Here is an 11,827-nt window from a genome sequence, read left to right as displayed (position 1 = left end):
GCGCATGGTGTGATGCACAGGGCATCAAGCAAGAGCCCTCGTCGCCAAACACCCAGCAGCAAAACGGAGGCGCCGAGCGCTCGGGGGGTGTGGCGAAGAACACCATACGCGCAATGAACCTCCATGTGTCATTCCGACTCAACTCTGGAAGCACATCGGCGAGACAGCAGTCTATCTCCTGACTTGCACGCCGCGCAGAAGGATTGGTTGGAAGACACCATACGAAGAGTTTCACGGTCGAAAGCCAGATCTCTCTCACCTTCGAGTGTTTGGAAGCAAGGCATTTGTCATGACCGCAGCTGCCCAGAAAGGCACTGAGAAGTTACAGCGGTTCAACCCACGAGCATGGCTCGGGTACCTGCTGGGATACACGTCAACGAACGTGTACAAAATTTGGAATCCAAAAGCTGACCCTCGCTACCAGATCATCCGAGCCCGAGACGTGACCTTCAACGAAGACGAGGTGTTCACAGGGTTGATTGATGACATACAGAGGGACGCTCTCCACATGAGCATTGAAGAAATCCATCAATTACTGCAGAGACTTGATCTCTCGCAGAGCAGGGGTGATGAACACCGCCAGCTGCCGCAAGAAAGTCCTGACGATGTCAGAGACGCGGAGGATGGTTCGTCTGATGACGATTTTACGGGTGACTCCCGCCACACAAGTGCAGACAGTCAGAATACGGGTGACTCCCGCCACGCAAGTGCAGACAGTCCAATTACGGGTGACTCCCGCCACGCAAGTGCAGACAGTCAAATGACCGATGAGCACTGGCCAGGCACTACCATCGGGGAGCAGTTGTTTAACGGGGACGCCCGCATGGCAACGGAAGAAGCTCCAACTGAAATAACCCCTGTGATGAATACAGGTGGAAACCCTTCCGGAAGCGGGGAGACGTCATCCGGGGCCGAGAAGGTCTATACGGAGGCTAGATTCGAACCCTTCCCTACGCCACCTCAAACTCCCCCTGCGGCGATGCTGGCGGGCGCAATGTTCGGCAGGAAGGATGAAAAGACACCCTTGTGGTGGCCAGACAAACCCTTTCATCATACTGACACGTGGTGGGCTTCCTTCCACGCGGGTACGGTGTCTGGGCAAGTCACATTGGCAAACAAAACCAAGTCCACCAAGGTGGCAGTGAAACGCAAGATGCGGAAGGCGAAACGTGTCCAGAAGGATACAGCCCCGCAAGCAAAGAAGCTCTCCCAGGAGGAGATTACTCAGAGAATTCGGGATAAGATTCCCATCAAACAGAGCGAATTACCGCCTCCCCCAGAACGTCATGAAGACTTGGCTGACCATATCATGGGAGATCTCTTCCTGCAGGCCGAATTCGAACACCTTCAAAGTCACAAGGAGATGGACTCGTGGACCGTGATCAACGACAGAGGTCCGGGAGGCCGCAAGACGAAAGTCCTCGACTGTCGTTGGGTCTACGTGTACAAGTTCAACAGGAAGGGCGAGTTCCTGAAGACGAAAGCAAGAGTGGTGGTTCGAGGAGACCAACAGCCGAAGGACTTCGAAGAAAAGCAATTACGCTGCCACGCTCGCAGCACGATTATTCCGCACGCTCATCGCCATTGCCGCAAGATTCGACCTGGAGCTCACGCAATTCGACGCTGTCAACGCCTTCGTGAACGCCAAGATCGACGGGGAGGTCCTCATGCGCATGCCGCCAGGACACCGCGAGGTTGGAAAACTCCTCCGCTTGAACAAGGCACTTTATGGCCTTCGTCAATCACCGCTGCTCTGGCAGAGGGAGCTCTCGTCAACGGTGCAGAGCCTTGGTTTCGAGGTCGTGCCGCACGAACCCTGCTGCTTCACCAAGAACGGCGTCATCATCTTCTTTTACGTCGACGACATTGTCTTCGCGTACCACAAGTCACAACAAAAGGAGGCCGAAGCAGCGATGAAGCAGCTTCGAGCCAAGTACAAACTGACGGGTGGAGGACCAATTCACCACACAGTCGCCGACCGCGTTCTCCTCTACTTGAAACGCACCAGCCATTTAGCACTCCAATTCGGAGGAGAAGACGACATGCGCACGGCGAGCGATTCATCATTTGCCGACATCAGCCTCGACCGCAAAAGCTCACAAGGATACACGATGAAACTGTTTGGCGGTCTCTTGACTTGACAAATCTGTGCAAGACTTGACTTGAACGACCCCCGACTTGACTTGACTTGGAAGACTTGCCAAGAAGGCTCGGATAAGGTTATTCCGAACACCAGTTAATTACAAAAACTGGGCCACCAAGCCTGTCATAAGGCCACAACCTTGCCAACGGACTCCTCCCGCGCCCAATTTCGTACACATTGAAGCTCTGAAAGGGTACCATCACCAAGGGAGTGTCGTTGTGACCCTATCGTGAGCTTAGTGAGGCTGAAGGTCCGCTCGCATTCCGTTGCGCAGGGGGGTATCGAGAGTATTTCGAGCGCCATACTCGTGAGACGTGGATACTGGTCTTTCCGGGCCAACCACCATTGTATTGCATTGTCAACGGGGTGTACAGGCCCTCGTAGATACTCCCCAACCTCATCTATAATACCTCCGGCAACTGGCGCATCATAGAAGCTATCTCCAAAGCCATGGACTTGAACCGGGGTGCATGGGCGTGCTGCGGGCTCGACTGCTGGGTGGTGCGCATCAAAGTAGGCCACAAACCGCCGCTGAATCTCTAAGATCCTCTTGTCGTTGCCCTCGTAAAACAGCTTCACCCACTTCATCCTGCGGCCCGGGTGCAGAATAAGAGCTGCCCAATAAGCAGGGGTCTCATCTAGTATGTCAAGATACTTCTCGAGCTTGTCAATGGCGTATTTGAGGCTAGATTGAAGGCTCGAGAAGGAAGGCTGTTGAACTGCACTGGCTCCTTGGCACCTGGATTCAGGGGCTGGGCACTGTTGCCCAATGCAGTAAGCGTGGAAGACTCGTCACCCACCCAAAAGCAGGGTCTGGCGAGGGTCCCGAAGCCCTCGGTTCTTTAAGCAACACACACACATCACGCATGGTTCAGACAGTCAATTCAAGCTTCATCTTGTGCCTCAATTGATGCAGTGTCACCTGGTTGGTCTATGCCTATTCGAGCCTGTAACTGTTGCTGTCCAACATACCGTGGGCGTTGACCCAGGAAGGTCCATCCTTTATTTTGAAATGCGCGCGGAGGTGGTAAAACCGATTGTCGGGACCCTGGATCTTCGGGTATAGCTTCGGATCGAGGGGCACATCGGTGATGGCTTTGGCATCAGCTCTTCTTGGTGCGCTTGGCACGGCCGAGCGCGTCGAACGCGTTGAGGTGCAAGGGGTTCTCGAAGTCGATGTTCGGCATAATGGAAATGTCGTCAGAATCAAGAGCTGCGCGTGCGGCATCGTTAGTAGCGACGATAGCCATTCGGGAGGATTGCAAACGGGAAGTATGGGTGAGCTTTGCAGCGGCGCGCAGCCACCTTGACCAGGAGGTGATCGACGCGACAGGCAACGCGTCGCAGTAGGTTAGGGCCAGAAGAGTGGGTAAAATGCCATTTTCGGTATATTCCGAGTTTTAATCGGGGACAAAATCTGGGCTAGTTAACCCCACATTGACTTACTTTTTACTCGATACCCTAACCCTACTTAGTGTCAAGTCTGTCAAGTTAAGTCGGTGCATCGACTTGACTTGACAAGTCTCGAGAAATAAGACTTGACTTGACTTGACTTGACTTGGAGACTTGACTTGGTAGACTTGACTTGTTGACAGCGCTGATCTGCTCCGACTCAACTTCAGTCTCCCACAGCCATATCTCATTGGCGTCCTCCTGCACCTTGCCCTTCAGATTGAACCCACTTCCAAAGCCGGATCTCGTGCGGCGCCCTTGACCAGCTCAGCCTTCTTCCAAACAGAGTTCGACATTATATGTTAGTTCACTGCGGGACCTCTCATCACCATCTCAGCATCAAGATCAATTCCGGCCTCGGCGGAATACCTGATCATCCTGTTGGATTTGGCAGGTGGTCAGAGAGGGCAGTTCAGGGGTGACTAATGGCTTGGCACCAGGATTCTCAGGATCAGGAACAGGCAGGGAACTTCTGAAAGAACACAGACAGGAACATCATCATCAATTGAGTGGCTGCCCATCCTTTTGGTACCCAATTACTACGGTGCGGCAAATTCTGTTGGCTTTCCAACACATCCTCTGGTCAACCCAGGTCACCCTCTTCCTCTTCCACAGATATAGCTCTTGAAACAGTGAAATGGATGCTGCTCGTTTTTAGACTGGCTATCAGCCTTCAAACAATAACTCATTAGCCGTTAGTGTCATGGATCTCTAGCCCCAGTCGAATATGTCCATGAGAAAGTTGGGAACCGCCGACGTGATTCCAGCTACTTACCCACAAGAAGCAATTGTTTATACTGCCCAAACACCCAACCGAGTTCGTCCCTCGTTCTCGCAAGTACTGATAAATGGTCGCAAGATGGGCGGGGGACTCCAAACGATTTGGGCAGAAATCTCAATTAGTATAACGTACATTATCAGTGAGTGGGCCATATCAATGAGTGGGCCACTTTCTACTACCCTACAAACGCCATCCTCAATTGCAAAACAACAACCCTAGGAACCAACTATAATTACATCAGAAACAGCTGAATCAGATGCTTCTACAGTCTCCTGGCAAGTGCGGGCATTATGGCCGCGCTTACCGCACACACCACAGCACCGAACCCTCGCACGACCTCCTCCTGTATCACTACTTCCCAACTGCGTTTCTTGCACTCCCTCTCCACCAACATCTCCCTGACCTAGTATCTCCTCTGCTCCCCAGTAAGTGATCCTCCAAGCTGTACACATGTTTTTTTGGCTCTCCGGCGCTTGCTTAGTGCCTCGTTGGCCTTGCGGAGCGAAGCGACCTCTGACTCGAGGAGAGCCACTCGATGCATTATAGCTGTTGTACCCTTGGCAAGCTGGTCCACGGCAGTCAACATTGAAGTTGGAGAGCTGTTTTGATGGTTGATAATGCGAGTCTTGATGAGCGTTGACTGTGCATTAGCCTCTTGGGGGTTGTGGGGTGTCTGGAAGACCCAAGGTTGTGGTGTGCTAGGCTGTGAGGTCGTGGGTGTTGGTGTACGAAGCTTGACATCCAACTTGGAAAGCACTCTCTCTGGATCGTATGGTACTAAACCAGCCCCTGCAAAACCGCCTGGATATTCCTCTCCGTCATAGAGGCAAAGAAAGCCTCGCGGAAAGCACAGAGGAACTCGAGCTTGCTCACGTGGTTGATATGCATTCGCATCAAGTCCTCGATCTGGCGACCGTACGCCTGCTTCAGCGGCCCAAAGCAGCCAACATCGAGTGGTTGGAGCTTGTGGGAAGAGTGCGGAGGCGTGCAGAGTGTGATGATGTTGTTCTCCTGGCAGTAGAGCTCGAATTCGGTCGAGTGGTGGCTTTCATGGCCGTCGAGGATCAACAACCGGTATTTGCCCTTTGTCCGGGGCGCCGTGTGGTAATCGAAGTGCTTGATCCATTCCAGGCCTACCGCATTAGTAGTCCAGCCATTGTCGGTGGTTGCGATACGCCAGTCGGCCGGGAGGTTGCACTCGGTGTACCAGTTCGCGAGGTGGTACTGCGCAGCCAAGATGAAGGGAGGGATGGCCCAGCCGAGGGCATTGACTCCCTGGATTACCGTTGCCCATTCGCGGTTGCCAGGCTGGGCCAGCTTGGCCCTGCTACGACCATCCGAGGTCGTAACCACCATACCCGCGAAGATAATGCCTATCATGAACCCGGTTTCATCGAAGTTGTAGACATCGTCAGGTACAATGCCGTACTTGGCCATGACGTTCCATACGAGAGTAAACCACTCGCCAATGACTTTTGCAGCCTCAGCCAGCAGATCCCGCTTTAGCTGCTGAAGATAGGACGCTGAACACTTGGAGAACGCAGCCTCCAAGTCCATCTGCTACTAAGTCAAGAGGCAACAGGTGGCGTGAGAAAAGGGGAGAGAGTAGAGGGCTTGTACGAGTTGATGACCGAACGTCAACGAATCGGATGTAGTGAGCGTGCCAAGGCCCTTTAGGCTTCGTGCCTCCGGGCGAAATAAATCCCATCCATCCACCTTGCCCCAGGTTTTCCCTCCTTCCACGAGCTTAGCTTAGCTTCCACCAGACCGCCAACAACCACACATCCCACCACAGTCGACGTCTTCGCTCCTCTGTGCGTGTCCTTCTCTGTGTGTCTCCCACCGTTTAGCAACCCTTGAATCAACCATCGATGCGGTCCTGCCCATTCTGGCCGCTCTCGGGGGGGCCAACTACCTGACACCCAATCACGGGGCAAACCGCATTCCTCTGGAACCAACAAGCCCGCCGGCAGGCTAGTGTTGCAACCCTCCTCGGCTCGATTTACCATTTGCATGCTGCCGCCCTGTTCGTCGCGACCAGCGGACCATGTTCCCCAGCCTCAGGCTCCTGCATAGTGTTTCGATTTCTGCACTGAGTGTCGCGTGTGGCCCATGAATCATCGGATGCCTCAGCATGAACGGCCGATGGCCTCTCAATAGGTGCATTATGCGTCACGGTGAAGTTCGAGGCGGCTATGGCTGTGCAATCACCAACATGCCGGGAAGAATAGGCGGCAACACCAGCCCTGGTGGTGCATGCCAAGTGGACGGTTGGCGCTTCACGCAGTACTCGACAGTGCGAGAATTGCAGCGAGGCGTACTTATTCACAAAACCCCTGTTTGTCCAGGTCTCCCATACCCTCCTTCGTCTTCCCTCCGCTTTGGGCCTATCAGATAATATATTAAAGCAAACGACTGCTTCAGCGTCCTCCTCTACCCTAGCACTGGCACTTGATTTGAGGATTACGGCCTGCAGTCACCTGTCGCAACGAAAGCATCTTTCCAATTCACCATCCGTCTAGAGTCCTGTTGTCCCTTGGTGCTCGACGTCAGCTAGTGTCATCCTCCCACCAATCATGGCCAGAAGAGTAAGCGATCCTCTAACACCCCTCTCTCTAACCGGCTCCTACCACACACTCGTACCGGTTCATCATTGCTGTTGCGAATTTGTGGATTGGCCGCTTGAGAATTGAACATAGCCCAGTACAACGAAGGGTATTGTGCTGACAGGAGGGAAAGCGCCTTGTTCCAGTTGACGGTGAATCTAGCAGTGCCGAACCCAGTCGAGCACCCGTGCCAGACGAACCAATCCCGTCTGTCGAAGAAGATGGACGCAGCACGACCGAAACTAGCTCAGTGCACTCCCCCACCCCGGCCATCTCCGTTAGAAACAGCGAGCCGGCACAGGGGTTTCCAGAACACGCCTTTGCCCGCCCTTCTGCAACGCATGATGCGGAAACTGAAGATATCGGGGACCGTCTGCAACAGCTCCAGCTCCGCAGCTCTACTGGCCCCTCTGCGTCCTTGGCACCGGGATTGTTAAGTGCGCAGGCCATCCTTCCCAGCGCCGAATCAGGGCGTCGAGAGCAGACCCCTCGCCTTTCGCCTGGCACTTTCTCGGCGGCATCTCAGGGTTCCCGGCGCAGACGTTCATCCTCAATGCATCAGCGACGGTACAATGTGAGAGATGAGGCGCCACCGCAAGACCGGTTCCACGAGCCAGCATTCCAGCAGGGCTTCGTTGAGGCGCAGTCCCTCATGGGCCGGCTAGCTAGAGTACTCGGGAGCAGCGCTTTGCATCTCAACCCGGATTCCACCATGAAGGCTCTGCGCGACAAAGCCGACGAGCTGGCCAAGTTTCGGTGTCCCCAGTCCCGGATCGTGGGTCTTGTTGGCGATTCGGGAGTTGGTAATGAAGCAAAGCCATTTGTTCCGACCATAGTCTGTTCGGTGACCAAGAACTGACATCGGTCTGTCCGAACAGGCAAAAGCAGTTTGCTAAACTCCCTATTGGACTCCCACAATCTGGCCCGGACGGTGAGTGAGGATCCTCGCCGCTTCTGCGATCCCCGTAAAAAATTACACCAAGGCAAGGACACTGAATTCCAACACCCAGAGCAACGGCGGAGCGGCTTGCACGTGTGTCGTCACCGAATATTACTACCACAATCGTGCCGATTTCGTCATCGACGTGGTCTGGTTCACCCATGAAGAACTCCAACAGCAGCTCCGCGACCTGGTGCACGCCTATCGTCGTAACCACTTCCACGCGCAGGAGATGGAGTCGGAAGACGAGAGACGAGACTGGGCCAAAAGGGCCCAGCTGGCTGAAGACACCTTCAGAGCCATGTTTACAGACCGCTTTACGACTGCCGTGCTTCGCTCGGACGACTCGGATGACAACATCGTCGAAGCGTACTTGAACTGGGCCATGGACTTGCGTCATATTTACGATGTTTACCGACACACAGTTACGAATTTGGAGAAAGAGTGCTCTAGCCTGTTGATGCGGCTTACTTCGGACCGTGATGGCGCTGAGGGCCCAGGCGTTTGGCCCTATATCAAAAAGATCAGGTTCGAAATCGTTCAACTAAGGTGAGTACCGTTATATAGGCAGCTAACTTAACAATGGCAGGGTAGGTCTAGATGCGCACATCCTCAGCACAGGTCTCGTGCTGGTGGACCTTCCTGGTATGTGTCTGGTTTAACTGGCCCTCTCTCCCACGTCACTTTCTCACCAATGTCTCCTGTGCACAGGCCTCCGCGACCTAAACAAGGCAAGGCAAAACATCACGGAGCGCTATATCCGTGAGTGCAATGAGATCTTCGTGGTGTGTCCCATTGGACGCGCCACAACCGACGGTGGCGTGCAGTACCTCTTCTGGCTGGCTCGTCAAGCAAGATTGTCGAATGTCGGCATCATTTGTACCAAAGCCGATGTACGTCGCTTTGTATACCTTACAAACAAACATCAGAGCCCGCAAGCTTATGGTCATACAGGATATCCGCGCCGATGAAGCCCAAAGAGACTGGGGAGGCGCCCGGGCGACGGAAATCCAGAGATTGCGTGGCTCCGTAGCCGAGGCAGAGCAACACCTCGCTGCTCTGATTGAGCGCCTGGATGACCTGGAATATCTTGAAGATCCTACCGTGGAGGAGCAGTTACAACAAGCTGACCTGTCTCGGCAACGTGAACGGACAAGGCATGTTCTCGTTGAGCATCGTCTTGCGAATGTCCATGATTAACGTTTCGATATCGCAGAGGCGAGATTGAAAACCGCAGATTTGAGTAAGTAAATGTCCCCACACCAATTCGCGGAATTCGCTCACCCGATCCTGCACTCATAGGCTCCGACGATACCTGATCACCACACGCAACAATACAGTGGCGACCCAACTTCTTGCGCACTACCGAGACATGATACCGGGAGGCAACCTGCACGTGTTCTGCGCCAGCAACACACTCTACTGGGACAATCGTGAATTAAGGCCGCCGCAGGTCGCTACCACATTCCTCGAGCTCAGCGGTATTGTCACCATACGGAGGTATTGCATGAATCTGGTTTCGGAGAGCCAGCTCCGGATCGCCACCCGTTATCTGCGAGACGACATCCCTAATCTGCTCAGCAAGGTTGAGCTCTGGGTTCGGACAGGAGCGGGGACTGCCGACGCGGAGAAGAAACGCGTGATCCGAGAGGCTCTGGACCAGTTTGAGGATCAGCTCCGGAGTGTAAGCGAAGTTTTTTCTCAGGCCAGACACACCGGAGACCACAACTGAGAGGCTCATAAACCTGATAGAAATTCGTCGGTGCTGCATCACCACTCAACCAACTGGCTCACGAGCTTACAGATGCTTTTAGCGAAGTTGTGTACCAAAGTGAGTAGCTTCTCCTAGCTAACCAAGGCCGCCAAAATCTCCGGTAACCCGTCGCCCCCGACTCTAACAACCGCCAGGGCGGCAAATTCATCAATGGACTGAAGGGGCCATCCAGGCTGGGAAAGTTTGGGCAGGCGTAAGTCTTTCTCTTCCTTCCCCAAGTCTCCTCCCGTTCTTTTACCGATACTCCGGCTCTCTACCGTGGGGCATATACTGACTTCATGCTTCTACAGTGGCCTCACCGTGGGTCGAAACCTATGATTGATAGCGATACTGACATGCAACTGTGACTGACTCCCGAGCCGCTCTAGAAACATACGCTGCATTTTGCAGACATTATGGAGCCCACATCACAAAATTCACGGCAATATATCGCTGCTGGAATGAAGAAGCGATGAGGTCAATGAATGACGATCTTGCCGAGCCATGGAGCCACCTCAAAGAAGAAGTCCAGCGCCGACTTGAGGCCGCTCGTGTGTTTGACTTGGAGACGCTAGAAGGGGCTGTTGCTCGACATTTTGGTTCGTACCAGTCTCAGATCTTTGGTGCAAGTCCTTCTCTGTAAGAGTATCACCCACTGACTGACTGAAAACGCTATGCAGAAGGCAATGCGCTCGGCGCCGTTCCCGAAACTGTTGCCCCGCTTCGGACTGCGCTGCAATCCAGCAATCGGCTCCATGTCCGGGCCATTGAAGACCTTAGCGCAAAATTTGAAGCAAACCTCAGGTAATTCATGGTAACCCTGGGCTGGGACCGAAGCGGCCTCTCTGATGACTTCCCCATCGCGCCCATTTCCTGGCGGTGACATCTAACAACCGTGTCCAGCAAACTCCGAACCGACGCCCTCTCGGGCTTACGCACCTCGTACTTCGGCCAGAGCATGGAATCCACCTATTGGAGCGCAATCTGCCAATCTGGTCAGTTTCCGTTCCAACCCTAGATACATGCTAGCGTCAGATTCGCGTTCACGGAGCGGCTAACACGACAATCTCACAACAGGCTCAGGGAGCTGGGGCCGCAAAAAAGACATCATCAACGGGACGCTCCGCAACGAAGCGCACTTCAAAAACCTGATGCAGAAACTGAAGCGCGAGTTCGAGGACCTGGCTTCTCGGTTTGAGGATGATGTGCGAAGTGCTGTTGAGGAGCATTTGGGTGTTACCAAGGGTACGTTGGACATGGTCAGGAGCGAACATGTGACGCTTGAGAGTGAGCGTGACCCGGAGTTTAGGGCCCGTGTGGCAGAAGAACTTGGGCATGTGAAGGAGGGCTTGGAGCAGGTGCAGGCGGTGTGTGAAGTTGTATGAATCCTTTATGTGTGTGTCACTTTGTGATTTTGTAACTAACGTTAGTTTATTTCTCACTGTGTTTGTGGTCGAATTCGCGCTAATGGCAACAAGTAAGCAGCACGCAACGCTTTTTTTGTGCTAGGTGAGCAGGCGAGTCAAAATGAGTGATTGCCCTATTTGCAAGTTTATCTTCTATACTTTATTGTAATCAATGATTAACTAAGTTAACTACTTATTTGTCAACGATGTTTGGTGTTTCTCGCCCGCACATGCGTCTAAATGAATGATGTCCGCTAGATGTCCTCCCACCTGTTCGAATCCTTATAATATACATCAATCCAAGATACCTCTCTTGTTATTTTCTACGGATCAGTAAGGATCAGGGTAATGTCCCATATCTGCACACCTGAGCGAGATCCTACGTCCCCTATGCAAAAGCCGGTGGTCGGCCTTACAGGCTAATGCCGCCGGATGTAATCCGTACTGGCCAAGATAATATCTGTGAACGCGTTGATGGAGCTTACAGTCACGAAGGCGATGTTTGGTTATACGGCGGTATGGATGGGGAGTGTATGTTGGGAAACGGTGTAATAAGAAACGGAGCGGGTATGACGTCCATTGAAACCTTAGAAAACGTCTTCAACACGCGACCCAAGCTCTGCAAAGTCAGCCATTTCTGAACAACCCCCCCCACCAAAAAGAAGGTTTGATGCTACTTCCAAGTCTTCGTTGTTGTTCAAAGTGTGCGGTACTTGTCCTTATGGCTACCAGTTATGGACCCTTCT

General features: G+C 53.3%; 3 protein-coding genes across 3 annotated transcripts; 2 read left to right on the top strand and 1 right to left on the bottom strand.

Annotated features, from left to right (window-relative positions):
- Window positions 1-1,153: 1,153 nt before the first annotated feature.
- N657DRAFT_626345 (uncharacterized protein) lies at window positions 1,154-1,384 on the top strand (the record flags this gene model as incomplete). The annotated part of the gene is made up of 1 exon (XM_062790785.1): window positions 1,154-1,384. A coding segment is annotated over one exon (231 nt), but the record flags the coding sequence as incomplete, so codon positions are not given.
- Window positions 1,385-2,931: 1,547 nt separating this feature from the next.
- N657DRAFT_249123 (uncharacterized protein) lies at window positions 2,932-3,478 on the bottom strand. The gene has a single exon (XM_062786428.1). The coding sequence runs from the start codon at window positions 3,369-3,371 to the stop codon at window positions 3,081-3,083; it is 291 nt and encodes a 96-aa protein (XP_062643529.1). The 5' UTR covers window positions 3,372-3,478; the 3' UTR covers window positions 2,932-3,080.
- Window positions 3,479-7,112: 3,634 nt separating this feature from the next.
- Window positions 7,113-11,060, top strand: N657DRAFT_581065 (P-loop containing nucleoside triphosphate hydrolase protein; the record flags this gene model as incomplete). The annotated part of the gene is made up of 15 exons (XM_062789498.1): window positions 7,113-7,785; window positions 7,861-7,913; window positions 7,993-8,450; window positions 8,512-8,567; window positions 8,634-8,815; window positions 8,877-9,089; window positions 9,146-9,165; window positions 9,225-9,606; window positions 9,675-9,753; window positions 9,831-9,889; window positions 9,987-9,996; window positions 10,065-10,274; window positions 10,356-10,479; window positions 10,579-10,670; window positions 10,753-11,060. Coding segments are annotated over 15 exons (2,919 nt in total), but the record flags the coding sequence as incomplete, so codon positions are not given.
- Between the last annotated feature and the right edge of the window lie 767 nt (window positions 11,061-11,827).

Source organism: Parathielavia appendiculata (genome assembly GCF_033297405.1).
Source record: "Parathielavia appendiculata strain CBS 731.68 unplaced genomic scaffold N657scaffold_23, whole genome shotgun sequence".
NCBI lineage: Eukaryota > Fungi > Ascomycota > Sordariomycetes > Sordariales > Chaetomiaceae > Parathielavia > Parathielavia appendiculata.
This window is presented reverse-complemented; position numbering and strand designations above follow the sequence as displayed.